Source organism: Aythya marila (genome assembly GCF_965140915.1).
Source record: "Aythya marila genome assembly, chromosome: 18".
In the NCBI taxonomy this organism is placed as follows: Eukaryota; Metazoa; Chordata; class Aves; order Anseriformes; family Anatidae; genus Aythya; species Aythya marila.
The window spans coordinates 4,120,344-4,142,559 of NC_139059.1; the positions used below are offsets into that span (position 1 = coordinate 4,120,344).

General features: G+C 40.2%; 2 protein-coding genes across 8 annotated transcripts in view; one reads left to right on the top strand and one right to left on the bottom strand.

The window, feature by feature from the left end:
• Nucleotides 1-10,487, top strand: part of ABCC3 (ATP binding cassette subfamily C member 3) — a 47,925-nt gene extending 37,438 nt beyond the window's left edge. For 2 of the 3 annotated variants that reach the window (XM_082774855.1, XM_082774856.1), the window contains 12 exons: nt 576-681; nt 1,247-1,400; nt 2,706-2,913; nt 3,476-3,786; nt 4,519-4,718; nt 4,821-4,947; nt 5,696-5,797; nt 6,814-6,960; nt 7,949-8,107; nt 8,456-8,622; nt 9,178-9,372; nt 10,004-10,487. In XM_082774855.1, the coding sequence (XP_082630981.1) occupies nt 576-681; nt 1,247-1,400; nt 2,706-2,913; nt 3,476-3,786; nt 4,519-4,718; nt 4,821-4,947; nt 5,696-5,797; nt 6,814-6,960; nt 7,949-8,107; nt 8,456-8,622; nt 9,178-9,372; nt 10,004-10,112 (1,985 nt within the window). In that variant the 3' untranslated portion in view covers nt 10,113-10,487. Of the gene's footprint in view, nt 1-575; nt 682-1,246; nt 1,401-2,705; nt 2,914-3,475; nt 3,787-4,518; nt 4,719-4,820; nt 4,948-5,695; nt 5,798-6,813; nt 6,961-7,948; nt 8,108-8,455; nt 8,623-9,177; nt 9,373-10,003 lie in introns of those variants that run through there. The other variant, XR_014318740.1, reaches the window with a different exon arrangement.
• Nucleotides 5,370-22,216, bottom strand: part of ANKRD40 (ankyrin repeat domain 40) — a 45,864-nt gene continuing 29,017 nt past the window's right edge. The window contains exons 1-6 of one of the 5 annotated variants that reach the window (XM_082774875.1): nt 20,069-20,316; nt 17,398-17,546; nt 16,050-16,520; nt 15,291-15,472; nt 13,630-13,683; nt 11,120-12,072 (exon numbers count right to left, since the gene is read on the bottom strand). In XM_082774875.1, coding sequence (XP_082631001.1) covers nt 12,046-12,072; nt 13,630-13,683; nt 15,291-15,472; nt 16,050-16,520; nt 17,398-17,546; nt 20,069-20,190 — 1,005 coding nt within the window. In that variant the 5' untranslated portion in view covers nt 20,191-20,316 and the 3' untranslated portion in view covers nt 11,120-12,045. Of the gene's footprint in view, nt 5,757-11,119; nt 13,684-15,290; nt 15,473-16,049; nt 16,521-17,397; nt 17,547-20,068; nt 20,317-22,216 lie in introns of those variants that run through there. The other 4 variants (XM_082774877.1, XM_082774876.1, XM_082774874.1 and 1 more) reach the window with 4 other exon arrangements.

The window sequence follows — 22,216 nt, forward strand, 5'->3', positions numbered from 1 at the left end:
TGTTGTGTGGTGTGTTTTTTTTCACACAAGTTAAATGATATTTTAATCTTGGGTTACCTTTAAGGTTGTTTTTATGCTGATGAAATATTGCAAGATTAAAGCATTTTGGTAAATGTTTCCTTTGTGTGGCAGTGTTCTCACGCTCTTTGATTGCAGCACTGTGCTCTAGGCAGACATACAGAAAGGAACATGCATGGCATCTTTTAGCAATAGCAGAGGCTTTCAGTAGGTCCTGACATGAGACCCCATCCCAAGATCATGCCTAGAGCATGTTCTATATGTAAATTTAGCTAGAACTAACTATAACACTATCACTTAGCATTTTGGATGCACTAAGGCAATGAGATGTAAATGCATTTGGTCACCAATCTGCCTCACAAGACCTCTGCAATTTAGTAAAGTGATGCACCGAAAGGATGTGACTACTGCCATTGGGGGTGATTAATGATGGGATTATGTACTGTGATTTTCCTGCTATGCTATTGATTTTCGTTACCCTTGCTTTGCCTGGCCACTTGTTTCTCTGCTTTCTGTTTTACTGAGCAGAAACTCTGAGATGCAATCTTGTCTTGCAGTGGTGGAAGAGGAAGAGGTCCTGCTAGCTGAAGATACCCTCAGCATCCACACCGATCTGGCAGATAACGAACCTGTGACGAACGAGGCCCGTAAACAGTTCCTTAGGTAAACATGAAGTCCTCTTGTGTTTGTAATCTGTATCTGGGGTAAAACACATCTGAAAGATGTTAATCAAATACTGTCTCTCAGTCTGCGACTTCGTTTCCTCTTAGAAATAAATTGTTTTAGAGTCCTTTTGAAAGTAAATGTGAAAGAACACGCAAAGATCAAACACCTGTTCCTGCAATCTTCTTTTTAATCCAAATTGAACCAACTTCTTAAAGCAACTTTTTAATAACCATACCCTTGGAACACTCTCCAGTTACTGTTGATGTGAAAACAGAAACTCGGGGGTTAACTTTGAAAAGCCTGTTTTGCAATGAGGACTCTAATGCCCTGTATCAAAGTGTCCAGTCCTTGCTACAGCCTTTGTTAGGAGCTATAGTTCTGGCATTACTGAACATCACTGTACATGCATGAGGATCCTACATACACCCATATCTGCAAGTGAGGCTGGCATGGGAACAGAGCAAAAGAGCTGGGATGAAGTCCAGTCTGCTGCATCCCATTCTTGCTTTAGCACAGCCACAATATGCCCTCTTTCTCCTAATGACTCTATTGTTTTGACTAGGCAACTTAGTGTAATATCTTCTGAGGGAGGAGAATGTCCCAACAAAATGTCAACGAAACGGAGAGTCTGTGAAAAGAAGCCAGCTGAGCCTCCTCTGCCAAGAAAAAATCCTAACGAGAAGCTTATTCAGGCAGAAACCACTGAAACGGGAACGGTATAGTGTGATTTTCCCCCTTCCTTTTTCTTCATTTTTTCCTGCTTGAAAAAACATCTTTTTTACTTTTACATTTGATCCAGTTCTGTTAAATGCATTGTATAAATTATGACAGCACGTTTTAGGAATTAATCTGGTGGCCACTGATCCTTCAAATTTGGGCTTTTGGCAGGGAGTTCTGCACCTGGCAAAGGCTGTGTAGTTAGGAAGGGATTCTTTTCTTTCCAGCTCCTGCCACAGTCACCTGATACTGCATAGCACTGCACTCTGTCAGCTCTGTCTTTGCGTTGCAGAGCTTTCAGCACTGTTGGTCTTTAAACTGTTTGGCTGCTGTGCAAGTCCAGCTGCAGCACTGGGTATTTGATGACCTGCAGCAGTGGGTTCTACGAGCCAGCTGCCTGCTGCGTGCCAGTGGATCTGTTCTGTCTAAACGATACCTGCCACACCATCCTCAAGAGCAGTTTATGCTCATGGGTACAAAATGGGCTGCACTCTCCGCGAGCAGGGCCAGCGAGTAAAACAGGAATAGAGAAAAAAGAGAGGAAAAGGGAAAAAGAGAAGATAGGAATAAAGACATAAAATCCAGGGACAGGAAGGAGTGGATGAAAAAGGAACAGGGTGATCTTGTCAAAGAAAACCCCTTCCTGCCACTTCAGAAGGTGTCCTACCACTCGGCATGTCCTGTTTACTGTCTGATGTACGTGCTTCGTAGCACAGACATTTGACTGTTTCTGTGGATTATTTTAGCTGTTAAAGTCCCTAATCAGCAACACTTGTTCTCTAAATTGTTTTTCCTTATGCCTTTTTTAGAGATTGTTGTGTCCTGAGTCTGTCTTTTTGCCTATCTGCTTTTTTTTTTCTTTTTTTTTTTTTTTTTTTTGCATTACCTTAAAACTTATTGTGAAGACACCTGAATGGAGGCCTAAAATAGGACCTGAATAGGCCCTTTATGTAGTCCTGGGCTGGATATGCCTGACAAGTTGCTTTTGCCTGAAAGTCTTGGTTGCTGTTCTTGTTACCCATCCTTTGCAGCTATTTGATCAACCTCTTCCCAGCCCTGTCTGGCAGTCTTAAAAAATAAAACCCCACAAAACTAATACAGTTCATCAAAATGGAGGAAGAGAATATTTCAGATAAGTTTCTGACTTGTTTAGGAAGTTACCCCCCTGACATGGAGACCCTCTGCAGTCTGTTAGATTTTGAGCAGTTTTGAACTCAGCAGTTTCTCTGCTGAAGGATTCTTTTTTCTGTCTGTACTTCTGAGTCAGTAAGTTGTACAAACTAGCTTTGGTGTGATTTTTGCAGGTAAAGCTAACAGTGTTCTGGCAATACGTGAAGGCTGTCAGCCCTGTCATCTCTTTAGCTATATGCTTCCTATACTGCTGTCAAAATGCTGCTTCGATTGGGGCCAATGTGTGGCTCAGTGACTGGACCAACGAGCCAGTGATAAACGGGACTCAGCACAACACATCCATGCGAATTGGAGTCTATGCTGCCTTGGGCCTCTTGCAAGGTAAGACCAGATAAAAATCATGATGTCTTAGTACTTATCAAAGAGGAATTAGATGGGAAAGCCATTGTACTAGTTGCTGGTGGCCCAAAATTGCCAGCAATATCTTATCCTAAGCAAGGGAAGTAAAGAAACCTAGAACCAGAAAGTCTGAGCTCGGTCCCCCACTTGTGATTGTGCTGTGAAGCCTTTGGAGGGGTTTCCATGGGTGACATGGAAGTCTGGGAGAGAAAAGTTGGAGTGAGACTGTGAAAACTCAGGTGCAGAAAAGACAGAGGTTGGGGTGAAGTTGTAGCATTAGGTCTTCATGGAGGCTTGCAGAGGGAAGATGGTTATGCATCTGTCTTCTGTGGACAGCACGGTGAAATCCATGGGGCATATTCGTGTCTGTAAGGCAGCAGTGACCACAATGCCACGGTGCTGATGTGCATGGTAAGAGGGAGGTGGACTTGGAATATGTAATAACGCAAAGAGGCTTCTAGCACAACAGAAGCTGCTTGAGAGTCAAAGAGCTACAAATCAAGTACATCATGCTCGCTGGTTAACACATCTCTTCACTTGGAAGGCCTCATAGTGTTCGTCTCCTCTTTCACCCTGGCGATGGGAGGCATTAATGCAGCCCGGACGCTTCACACGGCTCTGCTGGAGAACAAACTTCACACACCGCAGTCCTTCTATGACACCACTCCAACCGGCCGAATCATCAACCGCTTTTCAAAGGACATCTATGTCATTGATGAAGTCATCCCACCGACCATCTTGATGTTCCTTGGAACATTTTTCACCTCTTTATCGACAATGATTGTGATTATAGCAAGTACTCCGCTCTTTGCTGTGGTTATAGTTCCACTTGCAATTCTGTACTTCTTTGTTCAGGTAACTAGAAAAATATCTCACTACCATCATAATGGCTATTACTGCATTTGTGGTTTTTTGTGTTTTAAGAAAAATCTAGGGTAAAATTGCAGTATCTGAAGTAACTATGTTTATGTAGGCAAAACATTATTTACTTCTCTCAATAAAGGAGGTGTCTCCTGTGGGACATCGTCATAAAATGGCATAACTTTTTTTGCTTTTAAGTAATAACAAGCAAGCCTACAGTTAGAGATAGAACTGCAGTGCATTTTAATATATTGAAGTGTGCATGTATTTGACATACTGACAAGTTGTTAAGGTGGAGAGGAGTTAAATGCTGAAAATAGAATCAATTTTATTGACTTCTGAGCAAAAATGAAGCATATGTTAGTATGTAAATAGAGACCTGATAATGGAGGTACAAATTCATGGTCATTTTCGTGGAAAATGAGGCTCCTACAAATGCATTCATTTTGTTAGGCTATGTTACCTGAATGTAAAGTGACATAGATAAATTCATCTTACAGTATATAGAAATGGCAGTCATCCAAAACTCTATTTTGGAATGAAACAAAGATAACTTGACTTGAAATACTTCATAATTATAGGGAATACTTTTAAGGGTTTAAGTGCATCATTAAAAATCTCTTTTAAATCCTTAACCTAATAATCCCCTAACCTAATAATCGTTTAGCTGATAATTAAAAGAGTAATTATTTCATGTACCCTTCAACTTTCTCCAAAAAATGGCAGCGATTCTATGTAGCTACCTCCCGTCAGCTGAAGCGTCTGGAGTCTGTGAGCAGATCTCCCATCTACTCACACTTCTCAGAAACAATATCAGGAGCCAGCGTCATCAGAGCCTACAGGAGACAGAAATCCTTTGTAGACATCAGCGATCTGAAGGTGGATGAAAATCAGAAGAGTTACTATCCTGGCATTGTATCAAACAGGTATAGAGGAATATAACTTCTTGTTTCTGCTTAGTTCTTTGTGTTTGCACAACAGGTCCAAGCAAGCATTTACCGTTCTTCTTATGTCTGCCTTTTGACCAGGTGGCTGGGTATTCGAGTAGAGTTTGTGGGGAACTGTATTGTCCTTTTTGCTGCCCTTTTTGCTGTGATTGGTAAAAACAGTCTGAATGCTGGCTTGGTAGGACTTTCAGTATCTTATGCATTACAGGTACGTGTTATAGCACTCTTGATAAATTAGCAGTAATGAAGTACTTGTCTAAGTTGGAGTTAATAAGAAAATGATAAAAAAGAATTGTGGAATATCTGGAAACAGTAGAGATTTACACTTAATGCTGACAGGCCATCAGTAAGTCCACATGCAGTAGGAGTTTAGGGCACTTTGGGAGCACTGAGAGTGTGCTGCACCCCAGTATCTCTAGTGGCAGCGTGCAAGCAGCCCAAGAACATCAGGTGCACCTGCCAACAACAGCTCATTTAAGCAGCATGGGCTTAAGGTGTCCCATGTTTTGCCTGCTACATAGAACATCTGTATGTTTGGGTAATCACAGGGAGATCAACAGGATTCATAAATAGCAAGATAAACTGTACTCACCCAACCTATGAACAGTTCAGCAGATTTAATGGTCTCGCTCTTGTCAGAAGCTTTTTAGATACAATGAGTGTGCAGGACTGCTGTTAGCAGTTTTCAAGTGAGACACATGACTTTGGGGAATGAGTTGACACCAACTTTTGGGGGGGGCAATTATTAAAGCACTCTTCAAACACATGCTTCTTCACATGAATACCTGGTTATCTGTGGACTTCTTGTTCCAGTATCTGTATTAATGTCGATGCAAAGGTAATTACTCCATTTGTAATATCAGTGTGAATCCATGTCTTAACAACAGCATCCACTTTTGTTGTTAAATCTGCTGTTGTTCCTCTGTGGGCAATATTTTGTTCCTTGTCTTCTCCAGGTGACCTTGTCTCTGAATTGGATGGTCCGAATGACTTCCGATCTTGAAACTAACATTGTGGCTGTTGAAAGAATAAAAGAGTATTCAGAAACAGAAACAGAGGTCAGCTACTTAGAGTCCAGCACGTTCACTAAGAAGCATGGCAAAATTTTAACACGCAATGTTTACCTGGTCTTTCTTCAGACTCTTGACAGAGAATTCCTCCACTGAGAGTATTACCATTTAGCCTGAACAAATGTCACACTCTGAACTGTAATTTATGCTACCACAGCTCTGAATTATTGCTGCTATCATGCAGTCTGTGCTTAGCATCTCATTTTCTGCTAGTGTGAGTGGCTCTAGCATAACAGATATGATTTTCACTATCAGAATATTGCTCCCATTGGGTTTGAAGTGTTTGATGTGTCGTCCTACCTGCGTAGATGGTGCTGTGATCCTGCCTCTGAGCACAGCTGCACTACAATTATCAGTCTATGCACATGTTTTCAAAAGTATTTATATTTAATCAGCTTAATCAGACCTCCTCTCCCTTGAGAGAAGAACATCTCCAGGAACACTGCACTGCCTAATCCAGAAAAATCATCCGATCATTTTCTTTTGTTGCCAAATACTTTTAAAGGTAGCAGATGGAGCTATGCTGGGAAATCTGCTGCCCTGTGGACATGGTGGGTTTTGTTATCCCTGTGTATATGGGAGACTAAGAATTAGGAAATGGAGACTCTGAGGAGAGCTGTAGTGCAAGTTTCTGGAGATAAAATATTTGATCTTTAAGAAAAAAAAAAGAAGGTAGACAAGATGTGAGATGTGTATTATAAGCCAGAGCTTGAGCTGGCATGGAACAGATAGTGTTCTGTTGATGTTAATGGAAAAAAAAAACGTTAACTTGTATCAGGTGAGGATTTGACTTCATATGCTCAGATATATTTTTTATATTTATTTCACAACAATGGCCAAAATGGGTGGATGCTTAAGAAACTGTTTTTAATTTGTAACTGGAAATTCAATTATCAGTTATACATGTATTTCTAGTAACCCATAAATGCTAATGTTTGTGTCTGAGTTTGAATTATTAATTTTTTTAACCTGTATGAGGTGTTTCTAATTTCTGTGTTCTTCAGGCTCCCTGGATAATTGAGGATAAGAGTCCCCCAGAAGACTGGCCATCCAAGGGTGAGCTGGAATTTGTGAATTATTCAGTGAGGTACAGGAAGGGCCTGGACCTAGTGCTGAAGGATCTAAACCTCCAAGTGCACGGTGGAGAGAAGGTGAGTAACCAGTTCCATGTCTCTGTTGTAACTTTGCTCTGGGCCTCCAGTGACAACCACGGATAAAGGACAGGGGCTACGTGAACAGCTGCCTCAGTAGTGCAGACTACATAAGATGTCCAGCAGTAATGACTGTGGCAGCATCCTTCAGGCAGGAAGCAATAGAACCGACTGCGTGGGTCTTTCTGGACTTTAAAAGTTAGGCTGGCGTCGCGTTACCGCGTAGGAGGCACCAGTGATTGCAAGTGACAGAATTTCAGTGACAAAAATGCTTTTCTGAGGAGATGTAGATGGGAGAAGGAATTCCAGCTTTTTCCACAATCTGGCTTTGCCTGTGAAATTTTTGGCATGGAAGGAAATGACATTCTTTGCTTTCTTAATCGGGAAATTGTCTTTGTTCTGGGAGATTCTCTTCATGCTTCCATTGAAAGTACTGGGCTTTGTGTGCTGTTGACAGAACAACTAGAATGGGAAAGTCCTCCAGTCAATAGGCTATTAATAGGAGAGGGCATTATCACAGAATGTTTGAGGTTGGAAAGGATCTCTGGATGTCATCTGGTTCAACCCTCTGCTCAAGCAGGACCGCCTTGTAGTACATTTTTATCCTTATACTAAGCAGATAGAACGACAATTGCCTTCTGGAGTTCTGATATATGTGCTTATGATAAAATCTGAATTGTCATCTAAAAATCTAATTTTTCTCCTTGTCTGTTATGCTAACGTAAGTAATCCCTAACATGGGTACTCCAGCTAATTGCCCAAACTCATGTAGGATGATTGTAGGCCTTTATACATAATTATGGGAATGACAACACATACATTGTAATGTATGACACAGTTTTCTAGAGAAGGGTTGTTGCATTCTTTTTTTTAGATTCCTATCTTGTATAAAACCTCTGAGAGAAACCTTGACATTTTGTTTTGGTGGTGGTAGTAGTATTTTGTTTTTAACTATATGCATTGCTGTTAATCCTCCAATTTGTTGTAGATTGGGATTGTTGGCAGAACTGGAGCAGGGAAGTCCTCCATGACACTCTGTCTCTTTAGGATCCTGGAAGCTGCAAAAGGGGAAATTAAAATTGATGGTGTGAGAATTTCAGAGATCGGCCTCCATGACCTTCGATCAAGGCTAACAATTATTCCTCAGGTACACCTTCTGTGCATCACAATAAAGGAAGGTTATCAAACCACAAATAGTAGTTAAACCACAGAGGAAAATGCTTTGTTGCATTCAAAAAATGGGTTCACGCAAACAAGTCATTGTATTTCCTTATGTGGTCCTGTCCTGCCAACTTACAAGCTGATGGTGGGTGATAAAACAGAGTTTAGAGTAAAATATCTTTAGAGTCTGTGTATAATGTGTTGTATTTTCATAGTGGATAGGACTGGAAGGTGGCCCACCTTCAATGCAATAGACACTTAATAACTTGTATATTAATATCTGTACTTAAAACAGCTAAAGCACTTGCCTAATGGAAGCTTGTTTTCTATCCAGGATCCTGTTCTATTTTCTGGGACACTGAGGATGAACCTGGATCCATTTAATAAGTATTCAGATGAAGAAATATGGAAAGCTCTTGAACTGTCTCATTTGAAGAGGTTTGTCAGCAGTCAGCCATCCATGTTGGAATACGAATGCTCAGAAGGTGGAGAAAATCTTAGGTAAGGAATGTTTGGATTAGAAATTTACACTAAGCTTTCATTCAGCTCTAACAGTGAGTAACGCTTGAGCACAAGTTTACACTGTAATTTGTTGTGTCCTAAAGTACTTGGCCACCAATTCCTGTCCCAAGAAAACCAGTAAGGCTCAAACATGTTATTGCTCTTCTGCCTCTTCCAGGAATTATCTGATTCTCTTTTGCTACTGGGAAGAATTTCTCCCAAACCAAAATCTTGTCTTATCAGTATAGAAAGAAATTGCAGGATGTCAGGGTGTTATCAATAGGCAATCCCTTATCCATGGTTTGGTAGGAAGGGAAATGCTGCCGTAACATGTAACTGTTGTGCCGAGTAAGAGTCCTCTGAAAGTAGCTGAGTAATGCTGCAATGTGTATTTATTTCCTTGAGGGCTGACAGGCTGGGCTGTTAGCTAAATAATTTTTTTTCTTGTTCGGTAACTTTATCTGATGAGTAATCTGCTCCAGAACAAGAGATTTTTAAACAATGGAGAGCAAAGGAGCAGTGGGGCCTCTGTGAAAGCCTTGTCTCTGTTTGCAGTGTTGGCCAAAGGCAGCTCGTCTGTCTCGCAAGGGCGCTACTTCGCAAGACGAGAATCCTGATCCTAGATGAAGCAACGGCAGCTATCGATCTGGAGACAGATGATCTTATCCAGATGACAATTAGGACTCAGTTTGAAGACTGCACGGTGCTGACAATAGCACACAGGCTGAACACAATTATGGATTACACGAGGTAAAACACTTAATGGTGCATGTGTTGGGGCTTGCCAGTGTGCTGGGTATGTGAAGCAGGGTCTGATTTGTCTCCAGATAGTCACGCTGGTGCTCTTGTCAGATAGTACATAAGCAACGATGTTTAAGCCATATAATCCTAGGATATCTGGGCTTTATTTTGCTACTGTTGGCATAAGTTCTAATTCATTAACCAAAGCTGTGCAAGAGATACTACCCAGTTGCATGAATGGCACTATCAGCAAATGTAGGGATCCATTTTTTAACCAGCAGCTGCTGTAACCTTTTCACTTGTTGTATTATTTCAAACCCTATTACTATACTTAATGATCTTTTTCAAGTCGTTCCCCAAAGCCTCTCCATGGCTTTGCAGTACTATGTTTTACAAAGCTACCAATGGAACCATATTTAGTTTTTTTTCTGGGAGATGGTGATTGCGCTGTACTTTTTGAAGTCAAACAGCAGTTCAGGGAGAACGTCTATCATCTGTTGTGCTTCAGTGTGTGAAAATAATTGAGCAAAATAGTCAAGAGAAAGATTAGAGCAGTATTTGCTTTATGATAGAAATGGGTATCACATTTCCTGTGAGGAATTTTGACATATCTTTTACTGCCACCTTTTGTTTTGCACAGGATTCTCGTTTTAGACAACGGAACCATAGCTGAATTTGATACACCTGCAAACCTTATAGCATCAAAGGGTATTTTCTACAGTATGGCTAAAGATGCTGGACTAGCATGAGAAGATGACCCCTTGTTGAGGGTTTTTTTGGTTAATTTTTTTTTTTTTTGTAACTGACTTGCCACAAAAGTGACTTGTGAATGTACTGTAATTTACAAAAGTTTTTGTAGTGGACTTGTGATACATTAACAAAGTATTTTACAATTTTAAGGACCAGAAAGTGAATTTTATATTTTTAAATATTTTCTATAAAATATTTTATTATATGCTTCTTTCCCAAAGAATGCCAAGCACTCTGCCAAGGAAATGTATGTATCACAAGGCAATATGTACTGTATTCTGGTTTATAATTAGTAAATTATATTCATGGTACAAAATACACCTGTTTTGTGTCTTATGTATAAGGGTTCATTGGTTTTGAAGTGGAAAGACAGGCCCAGTGGCTCAGCTTGAACAAACAGTGAAGGAACGTTTAGTTTCTGAGTGGTTCCAAGCTGCTCATTGCAGGAGAATAGAGATGAACACGTCAGCTTCAAGTCTGTGATTTATCCCAGGACCTTTGATATCCCTACCTAGTGAAACTTGAGGATTATAAAATTCTTCTTCAACTTAAGGGTTATGAATAATTTGTATTTAAAACTAAAGCTACAGATATGGCTTAATGTAAATAATTATGCAATTTCTGCCAGGTTATTAGAGCCCAGCCTGCAGGGACATGATAAGCACACAAGTATTGCCATTTTTTCTACCTCTCCTGTATGAAGTTGCCATGAGTAAGCCTCAGCTTAAGCTGAACATGCATTCTGTGTAGATATTATTTCACTCTTTCAACTCTTATCACCTGAAATAATGTTATTTGTTATACAGAAGTATCTACCTTATTGTTGATAGAGAAACCTCCTCAAATTATGGGGAGTATTGTGTTTAGGCAATATGTGCTTCTAGAATCTGATAGAATATCCTTTGCTTTAGTTGTTCACTTCCTAGGTGGTGTAGGAAACACTATGGAAAACTACCTGGCAAGAAGAAGTTATGTTTTTCTATAAGTAAAGTTCCAAAAAAAAAACTTTGAGAAGACAAAAAATAATCATTTATTAATTGTTACAAACGATACTTCTTAAACTGAAACAAGAAATCTGCAGCCAAGCATTCATTTGAAATTAACATTTCACATAGCAATGCACAAAGTAATGAATTATTTATCATATACAGTAATGTAATGGTTATACACTTATCAGATTAAGTTAGGAGTGTTAATAGTATCTTCTGTGTATAAACTGCATAATGTATAAAAATATTCTTCTGAATGCATAGTTATCTATCAGCATCTGCACAAGATTATTAGTGTAACAATGAAGGCAATCAGCCTAACAGCTGAGCTGTTCTCCATTACTTTTAACTAGTTAATCCACAACAGCTCGGTACCTTTATGGATTTAGCTGGCATTTAGAGAGCCGGTGCATAAACCACGGCTGTTCTGTGTGCCAGGGACAACGCAAAAGACAAGGCATGACATGAGGAACAAGAATTTTATTATTCCATTATACAGAAGGTAATATACCACCAGCATTTTAGTATAAGAAATCAATATTGCTGATGACTCAGACCACATTTGACCTCTAATGCCTTCACAAGAGGCTATTTTGTGGTGACAGAATGTTTTGATATTGTCCTTAGGAGACCGAGCTTCAATCTAGGTAATTGATGCAGGAAATTTGGGTGTTTGCACGGCTCTGTGCTTTCAGGTGAGCGCTGGGCATCTGCCTACACAGCAGATAGGGAGAGGGCTCCCCCTTGTGTGCTCACTCACTCCTGCTGAAGCTGCTTCCCAGCGCCCAGAGGACTATTCACTGGATGGGAGAGCGTGGGCAAACCTGGGTACCAGTTCCTATTGTCTTAGCTGTAATACCGGCGACAGCTCTGACTGCCGGGGAAGAGCGACTTCTGTTCCTGTCCCTGTCTCCGAGAAAGGAGAAAAGGCTGTGAAGGACACCTAACGCCAGTCAGAGGGAGTCATCTTCTGTGAGAAGAGTGGTAAGAGTTTAGAGGGTTTTCATCTCAGCACTTCCTCCAGCTAGTTTGGGTGGGTCCCTTCTCTGCAGGCTGCTGCTGTAAGACCCATTTCACAGGTCCATGTGCAATGTACAGCTAATTTGAGCTGTAAACTCTATCAGACAACACAAAAACAAAGTCCTTTGGTGCTGGAGTTTCCAAAGAAACTGGAGGGGCAGGGAGGGAAGAGGGGAGAAGACAAGCTGTGGGAAATTCAGTTTGGTATGATCTGTCTGCCTGTTTATATCGAGTACTTTAGTTTTTTTATCTAATTCATAGTACATACTTTACAGTTATGCTATCAGAATACAACTCTACCTCAAATGCAGATGACTGAGTAAATATTAAAATCCTAAAAAGTTAGATAAAATCCAGCTCGCTGTTTTAAATACTTTTCAATTTATTTATATCAGAATTTCATATCACAGCAGTCTGATTTTGAATTTTATGGAACAAGAATAGTGTTTTTTTCAGTAAGCAATATGGGTAAACACAAGTCATTAAAAAAAAAAAATAGCACATTGCATAGGAACATCAAGACTTTTATATTAGCTCAGAAAACCCTGGGCATTTCATTAGTTTCTTCTTACACAGGCAACTTTTAAAGTTTCCATACATGATTTTTCTCAGGAATGTAGGTGTAAGAAGTCAATAAAATTACAATTCTTGTGCTTCCAAAGGGGAACATAAAAGCAGCATTGGAGAAATGTATTTTCAATACAGTAACAAAAATAGTATTTTAAATTGCACATGTCAATACCATATATTGACAGACAACAATAAAATGGATCTATGATTTTGGTTGAGAGCACATTTATGATTTGGATAATCACGGTCACTTTTTGTTTCAACCTGAGAAATAGGGAAAGGTGTAAACAGGTATTAAGAAATCACAGGTAATAAGTCACTTAATAGTATTTAAACTAGACATAGTTTTGTGCTTCTTACACAGATTTAAACCCTCCTGTTTTTTTCCTTCTAAATATGATCTGACTAAAAATAAATTATTTAGAAAGTGAGTGCTAATGGTAACGGACTCAGTACAAATATTAAATGGGTTTCGTGGCAGGTTTTTTAGCATGAGTACCTCTGCTATTTTATAGCAAATTATTAGAACAGTTTAAGGTAAGCCTTTCCCTGAGAGCTGCTACCTCTACAGTATTTCAAGATTATCTCTTTTTTTTTTTTTTGTAAGGAAAAGTGTTGCATTAACAGGTATTTTTACCAATACTTCCTTTGCATAATTTGCATAACCTACTTTCATATCAGACTAATTACTCTTAGATTAACTAGAGGCTGTAACTGTGCATAACATCTTTAGTTTATTTCAAGGTTAACAAAATAGATTTTTTTCACATCATTAGCCCTTATAGATACTGTATTTCAAATATTATTTTAAAATGAGAGATACAAATATTTTGTTTTACTCTTTAAACAATTAGTATGTCAGTTCTGATGCCTTCTTGTTATAACCACTCCGTTCAGAAAGTGTTGGGACTCTGAAAAGGAAGTTTTTGTCGCTTACTGTTAGAACAAGCTCCAGTTCTTGGAAATCCTGTAGCCTTGCAACATCTTTGTCCTTTAAATAAATACAGTCAGTTGTTAGGTGATAAACTGTATGTTCAATTTAGCAGAAGTAAATTAAATAGTAGGCTTATACTAAAACAAAGTATGTATTTATCCCTAAATATGACAGTTCTTTACAGTAAACTGGAAGGCAGACATCCTGCTGCATCTTATATTTGTTCTGGGATCCGATTCAGCTACTTGCCTAAGTCTGCTTTTAGAAGGAGTGCAACACTGTGACAGGGAGTGCAAGTGATAAATGGAATTGTGCTTCTAAGATCTACTGCATGCTATATTCCTTGAGTATATGCTGCTGATCTCCACCTCAGCCCCCATTCTTCCCCCTTTTGGTAATTCTTAGAAGGTTATGAATTGATTTCTTGCATCCACTCAAGAAGGACCTGCAGACCTGCACACAGCTTCCTCTAGAGCAGCCCACCAACACCATCCTTGAGCTGGCTTCAGCAGCGTCTTTAGAGACCAACGGAAGACACCCTCCCCCAGTACAGCTCGAGCTCTGATCGCCTCTGCAGCAGTACTCTGCTGCTAGACAGCATTCAGTAGAATCAAATTTGTGTCAGCACAAAGATCAGTAAGTGTCCTGCAATCCTACCAAGACAGTCTGGAGTAACAAGAGCTGGAGGTACTCCCTTCAACAACAACCTAAGTTGCCAAATGATAGAATTGCTTAAGTCTTTTTTTTCCTTTTCCTTTTTTTGACTAATAAATAGTAAGTCATCTTGTACTCGGTGAAGATGCAGTACACTGAAGTCTATTAATCCAGTACTGATCAGATTAGCTCCACGACTGAAGCTAACAATGCTGTAGAGGCATTTGAGAGTGAAAGAGAGGTGAACCATTAATCAGGAAAACGGGTCAGCAGGTCCATTTTCTGTCTGCTGAACAGGTAAATGTCACAGAAGTGAAAAAAGTTACATTCAAAGACCTGCACTCAGAATATTTCTTAAATAATTTTAAAAAAGGACTGTGTACAGTCCTTATTGAACTAGAAAAACTCAGTTAAGTGCTACAGGCCCATTAAACACTGCTAACAGGTCACAGTAGTATGGTTTTGCACTGTAGTATGTAGTGGAGAAATCAGATATAAATAGGGCTCAATACTGAATGTTTATGGAAGGAAACGATAAAGAAACTTAAGAACTTTTTTTATAGGAAGACAAACCACTACTAAGTGCTGAAAGTTGAAGGGAGTTTTTAGTTGCCCAGTTCAAAGTGACCAATCATGGAACACTTAGAATATAAATAGTAATAATAAAAATTGGTGACTGTTTCACGCATACCTTCTGCAAACATTGCAGTTGACTGTTACGGAACTTTGGCCAGACCATTAGGAAGTCTGAAGGAATCTAGAACACTATAAAAACACTACAGTGCTGTTTGAGTGCATGGGTCATTGGTGAAACACACACTAACAGACACAACTAACCACCTAACTCCTCCTCTTCAGTGTTTTAGTCTCTAAGACAGTGAGCATTGCTACAAACTAGTCAACTTTTTGTAACAAGTGCATAATGCAGGTGATAAATGAACTACTACTTTTGATGGTAACCTAAAAATCTTTTTTTATAAGTTACTGCATTCAAAATTAAGAGTTCTTACCTTTCTTAGCATTGTATTTGGTAATTTTCTGATCTTCTGTACATGTTCAGGGTTAACACCCAGCTCACGGCAACTCACTCGGAGCAGTTCCTTATAGGTCAGTTCTTGTCTGTCCAGTTCAATTTCAATGAAGTCATTTTCTTTAAGACTAGGATTTTGTATTCTAACTTTAAGCACCAGTTCTATTCAAAATAAAAAGGTACATTCATAGGCAGATGTGTAAAAGAATTGAAAAAAAAAATGTACTAAGTATTTCTACATTCTATTAGCCATGGTTTTTTTTTGGTTTTTTTTTTTTTAATCATTTGTAATAATACAAGAATCCCCAGAAAGCAAACTACTGGACAATATCCCTGCTTGGGCAGGCAATATTTACCCACAGAAATGATAGATCACCTCAATACTCAGGTCTTTCTGCAGATTGAGCCAGCCGAGATTCTCTCCAGCTGACTGGTTACATGCATTCTTTATTTGAAGGGTATGTCATTTAGAGAGGTAGATTACCCTACTTTCTGTAGGCTTTCATAGCATTTGAGACAAACAGCAAATGTTTTCATCAATATTTTAATAACAGTTCCAGCAAAAACAACATATCTGCCTCTTAAATTCCCTTCAAATGTTTTCTGGATGCCTAATGCGCAAGAACTTGAAAGCCTCTAGAAGTACTGTGAGTACATGTAACGCTGACTAGTCCATTTTCACTGTCCGAGGTGAGAAAATTTCTAAGAAAAAGGTGAGAAGAAAGGCTTTTACTGTTACCTTGCATATTAAGTGGAAAAGCTCCTGTGAAGAAAACCGGCTGAAACGTTGGAACAGGCCCCGTGCAGGAGCCGTTCCCTAGCTGAGGTCCAGGCTGTTTTGATCCAACTGGTGAAGGAGGACTTCTGCTCCAAGATGCAGGTGTCTGGTAAACGGGGCCGTTCTGCACGGCAGGATTTGAGCATCGTGGTACGGCGCAGCCTCCGGGCAAAGATGGTGCAGCTCCCTTACTGCCTGCTGCCTCAGGAGCAGCATTCTCCTGCTGTACTGATGCCTGTGTGCATGGCTCAGGTAAGGGAGAAGAGTCAGGATCTTGCAATTCTGCACACGAGATACTCCCATTCACAGAGGGATCTGGAATATTGTTACTCATGGTATTATAAATGTAAGGGAAAGGTGGGTTAGCCAGATAATTAGGGATGATTGGCAGTTCTGAATCGTTTTTTAGCTCTGGGAGTTCATCATCTTCCACTGTAAAACAAACAAAACAACATTATCCAAGAATCCAATACAAATAATTCTGGGGGTGCTATTTCCTTCTAAATACTGCCTTTTTTTAAACCTTTATTTATTTTTAATCTGTAGCCAGCACATTGTTACATGGTCTCTAGTGGTATAATGCTATCATCTTCATAATGTATAAGGCAATGAAAAACAAAGGGTAATATAATGTTTGATATTAAGGCAGGGGATAAAGGGAAAAGAACACGCAGTCCTGGGAGAACTGAAACATTAGCAATTCAACAGCTGGGAGACAATAATGAAAACAAAGACAAAGGAATACAAAGTGGAAGAGAAAGGTTGCTAATCAACCATATTTCAAATTACTTATCACTTCTTGCAGCAAAGCCTACTCCACTCCAGCAGTTACAAAATCCAACAAAAATGCTCTTGCAATATGCTTTAATGAGCTGTTTCTTCAGGCTGCTAATTTTCAATTTATTGAACAGTGTCTAAACTCCATAGAACAACAGGAAAATTGCTTATTGCTCATACGCTGTAAGGGTTTCATTCAAATTTGAGATATTTTCCCCTGTTCTCCTTTTGAAAATTGGAATCTGCATCTATCTGTGACTGATTTAATCATGGCATTTTTCAAAAAAAATAGTTTTTACTGTTTTTCAGTATGAAAGGAAAAAGACTTGGCTAGCTGGGTATGGAATTTGTTGGTAATCCTTTCTTAAACTTTGGTTTCTCACTAAGCAAACACCCTAGAGATCAAGCCACAGTTATTATGAAAACTTAACACAATATTTGGCAATGCAAAATAACACTGGAACATAAGTGCTTTGCACAGCCTCCTCCCATCATCTTTAAAGAGCACGTATCCCATAGGCAATAGATTTACCTCCCAGCATCTTCCTAATTTCCCTCTTTGACGTTAATTGGACCGGCCTTTCTCCTTTCTTGGTGAGGATCTCCTTGTCGGCACCAGAGTGCAGCAGGTAAGCCACCACCGGAGCATGGTTCCGTTTGCATGCCCAGTGCAAACAAGTCCTGCACATGGAAGATGTTAACACTGTTTGAAATACTAAATTACAGCAGAATGATTTCCACTCATTCTTGCTGCATATTAGAACAAGATCTAATGCATGTCTAACATAAAAGCAGTTTTAATAGCAATGCCCCTTGCAAATTCGCACTGGTTTTGGAGCCTGCAGTGACACCTGCTGATGTAGTTTTCCTTTGCTCTAATGCTTGTGATACCAAGTTACCACAGCAGTATTTTTAAAGTTCAAGACATCCTTAGCAATAGTACTATAGACTTCGTAGACTTACACGTTATAATATAACCTGCTGTACAGTCTTACCATTTTTCCTTATCTTAGGTTCTAGTCATGTATTACCTTTCTCTAGTTTTTACCTTTTAATGTTCTAGCTCTAGTTGAAGGAAACTCTTCTAGAAAAAACGAACATAACCATTCTCCAAGGTGCTTGTTTGTTTGAAGAATCAAATAAAATACAGCAGAACTAAATGACATACTTATAATGGAAAAAACTTTTAATTGAAAGTCAATTTCAAATATTTTTTTTTCTTCTTCATGAAAGAAACACAGTCAATATACTGCAGTCGCGTCTTGACCAATAACATCGAACTTGGTATATAAAATTCTGTTCTTTTAAGTTTTCATGTATAAAAGGATGTAAGGGAGAAAATAAAGACTGATCTATTGGAGGGGTACAAGTTAGACAAAACCACAAAAGGACAAAATAACTTGCAAAACCCTGTTCATTGTTATGTATTCTGATTTAAGCCTGACTTACCCAAAACAAAAAGCTTATTTCTACAATTTCTTCTTACTAAAATTAATGCACCTTGATGACAGAAAGTATCTTTGAATTAAACGTAATGGCACTAGTCACTGCAGCAAGTGTTGTTATGTAGAATTAAGTCTAATTGAAGTGTCATAAGTGTCAGTATATGTGTACACATTTTTTTCTTCACAGATGATTCTAGGAACTGTGTTGCCAATTCTTTTAAAGAGCTGACACTGCTAACAATATTACAGAATCCTACACTCCATCTCCATGGTTGGGCTGTGCATTTCAGATAGAAAGTACCATTTTAAAATGGGATAAAATAATTTTGTTAGCAGAAAGTATTCCTAACTTCCCACAACATCTGAGACAAGCTTCAAGAAATTCAGACCTGGTTAGGGTGGTTTTGCTGTGTGGTGCTTTCTGGACCTCTCACAAATATTTCCGTAAGTGTGAATAGTTTCCATAAATTCAGAAGTGGCACACTGCTGAGTCATAAACTCCTTTGGACCAAAGTGGTGGGAGAAAGTGCACAGTATGTGCCAATATTTGCTTTTACTGCTCGCGTGATGACCCTCCAGTGAGGATTATAAGCTGTTTCTGTATGTTAAATCCCCAGGATTTGCGTGGGACCTTGCACATGTACAACATGTGCATGTGTAGTTTGTTTGGAAGGTCCGTAAGCCTCAACAACCCTAGCCTCGTGTTGGAATCCACCCTGAGCATTTCATACGGTCTCACACAGAGGAGTAATACCTACCCTCAGCCTCAGCACCTTCTTTGCATCAGGCATACTGAGAGGCTCACTGGGAAAACTTAAATTCAACAAGAAGGCTTCAATAACAGCAAACTTCCATTTGTTGTCACAGTTAAAAATGACCAGATCGTTATTTTTAAAAATACTTATGTCAGATTTCTTTGCTACGTGACGGTTTTAGATACAAACTAATTTTGACCACAAGCAGCTGCTTATCCTACACACCACGCGGATTCAAAGTCTTAGGAATCACTGATTTTTACAAGCTCCAGTTTTAATCCTCACACTTTGAAAGCTGTCGGTGTCCCACGTTTCTCAAAGTTACTGGTCAGGCTTTCGCCTGTAAAACTCCAGCTGCTTTCTTAATTTTATCCTTTTTTTTTTTTTTTTTTTTTTTTTTTTTTTTAATTAGAAGTTCAATCACAATGCATCAGGGAAACTACAGCCTGAATTAACTTCAGGAAAACAGCTTCTGCAAATGCCTGAGCACATCCTGTTTCCTATGCCAAAGGGTCTGGGATGCAGTCCCAAACCTGCAAGCGTTGGGACAGGACATTGCAGGAAAGTCTCGGGTTTAGGGTTGTCAGCTGAAGAGTTTGTGTGTCACTGAAACAGCCAGCAACTTCCCACGTAAAATGGAAAGTTATCTTCAAATCTGGTTTAGAAGTTAATAAAACAAGCCTTGTTATAAGGCAACGCTCCCTGGCAAGCTGAAGTTTACTTTCTGATGGCTACTTTGCTCTGTTGCCTTACATTCTCCAAAAAAACTGGAGAACAATGACCTGAAGAGGCACCAAGGCATGAAAAGCAGCTGGCTTCCACCTGGGGTTTGCAGCACCCACAGCCTCCTTACTGACACTTGTCTAACAACGACACCTCCCTGACCCTTTCCTCTCTTCTAACACCCGCCCAGGGGAGCGCCCGGCGAGGGGCTGATATTTTCATTTCCCTCAGCCCCTCACCGAGCAGCAGCGATGTTCCCGCAGCCCCCCGCGCCCCTCACCAGCCGTTGACTTCGTTCTGGGAGTTGGGGTCCACGCCGAGCCCCAGCAGCCTCCCCACCTCCTCGGCGTCCCCCAGCGCCGCCGCCTCCCGCAGCCGCTCCTGCAGCTCCTTCGTCTCCATGGCGGCCGGCCCTTCGGCGGCTTCCCCACGGCCGCTACGGCCCCCCCCGAGCTCCGAGAGCCATCCCCCGGCCGGGCCCCGGCTCCCTGCGAGGGGTGTCGACCCCCCCCGGCCGGCTTTAGGGCGCCCCGAGCCGCCCCGCTCCCCAAACTCTGCTGGGGGACGCTATTCTCTGTGACAACCCCGGCCTGGAGCTTTAGTTCCTACTCGCAGCCCTGCCTGCTGGGCCGCCAACTCTTGGCCTTTTTGCTCTTGTGGGCTCCCAAATTGTGAAGTTGGCCTTTTCTAGGGAGTTCGCTTTGTCTGTGAGAATCCTTTAATCCCTAAAGTCTACCTGTAAATCAATGTGAAAGGTTACCTGTTGTTTACAGTATTCGTTTTGAAAAGCCATTTCTGATTGCTCTTGATTTGTCCTAAGGCAAGCTTCAGGAGTCAGCAGAACTATTTAAAAATATATATATAATAATAAATCACGATTCTAAAGAGTCAAAACAATAACTCCAGGCTCCAGGCAGGCATCTAGCCAGAACCCTGGCCACTTCTCCATGCGGGGACACCTGCAGGAATCCTGAGGACCCCCATTTGGTAGCTACTCTCTCTCTTTGGTGTCTGAATGCAATTGGAGTGATAAAAAGAAACTAGCCCAAAAGAAACAGCCCAATTCTGCTCCCTTTTTCTGAAGCAAACACCCACCTCCCATCCGTCCGACAAGCCCAGGCTGGAGAATATTAAGACATAGGATTCATACCAGTTGTGTTGCATTGATTTAGTGAGGTGTTTCCAACTGTTGAAGTAAGTTGTTATTGTGAGAAACAAAGTTGTGTTTTTGCAGTAGAGAACTAATTTTCTGTATTCCAAGGTAGTTGTATAGTCATAATAAGGAGAAATGCTAAGTAGGTAAGTGGACAGCAGAAGGCTTCACTGTTCCAAAATAACATAGAAGCTTGAGAAAAACAGGATGAGCAGTGTGAGAACAGTAGAACAAAGATCACAAGTTCTCAAAACATAAGAAAGGAGAAATTAAAGGGTTGAAAAAAATAAAGAAAAAATATACATATGTGGTATAAAGGAGCATTGAGTAGCTTGTGAACCTGTAGTACTTAGCCAATGAGGAAACAGGGGAGGTGATCACGCATCGGGTAATAGGGAATAAAAGGTTAGGATTTGTTTACTAAAATGTGCTCCTGATTGACAGGATGCCCGCCATTGCAATTGCAAATAAAATAGCTTCACAGAAGATCGTGTCTGAAGAAAATTATTTGAGATTTTTCTCACATTATCTTATTAAAAATTTGCAAAGTTTAGAAGAACCTGGCAGTGCCTTGTGGTGCTGTGCAATGGGGGGTTTATGGGCATATTTTGGAAAGGGAACTCTGCAGGCAACTTTGTTTGCAGAAAGCCCCCAGTGATTCTGAACAAGGCTGCTATGAATCCTGGGGGTCTTTCAGGGTCAGCACTAATACAGCCTTCTAGGTCTTTGGAAAATACAATTTAATTAAAAAAATAATAATAATTTAATGCAGCTCGGATGATGAAAATGATTCTGAGGAAGTGGGAAATAGTTGAAAATTATAAAGGTGAAATTCAGTAATGATAATGTACAAAGTCACATCGGGGAAGGAAAACAAAACAAAACAAACTGAAACTGACGGAGTGTTAATGTGGTAAAATATAAATCAGTAATTTGTAACCTTATAGCATTATTGCAACAACAAAAGAATAGTGTTCCATTTGTGCAGTAACAAAGTCCTGCATGGAATAAACCCCTTCTTTCAGGGTGATACAGACAAAGCAAAGGGAACCCAAAACGACTAATAAAAAAATAGCAAATTTTATTAAAAAACATGACTCGCGAAGACAAGTTTGAAAGAACTGTGCACATTTATTGGAAAAACCAACACCTCAGGTGCCCTGAGGCACATGAAGCATTTCCAGCTGCGAGAAGCGCTCAGCCACCCCTCGCCGGCGGGCCCCCCGGGCGCTCACGCACCCCGCAGCACTCGGGGCGACCCCACAGCATTTTTCC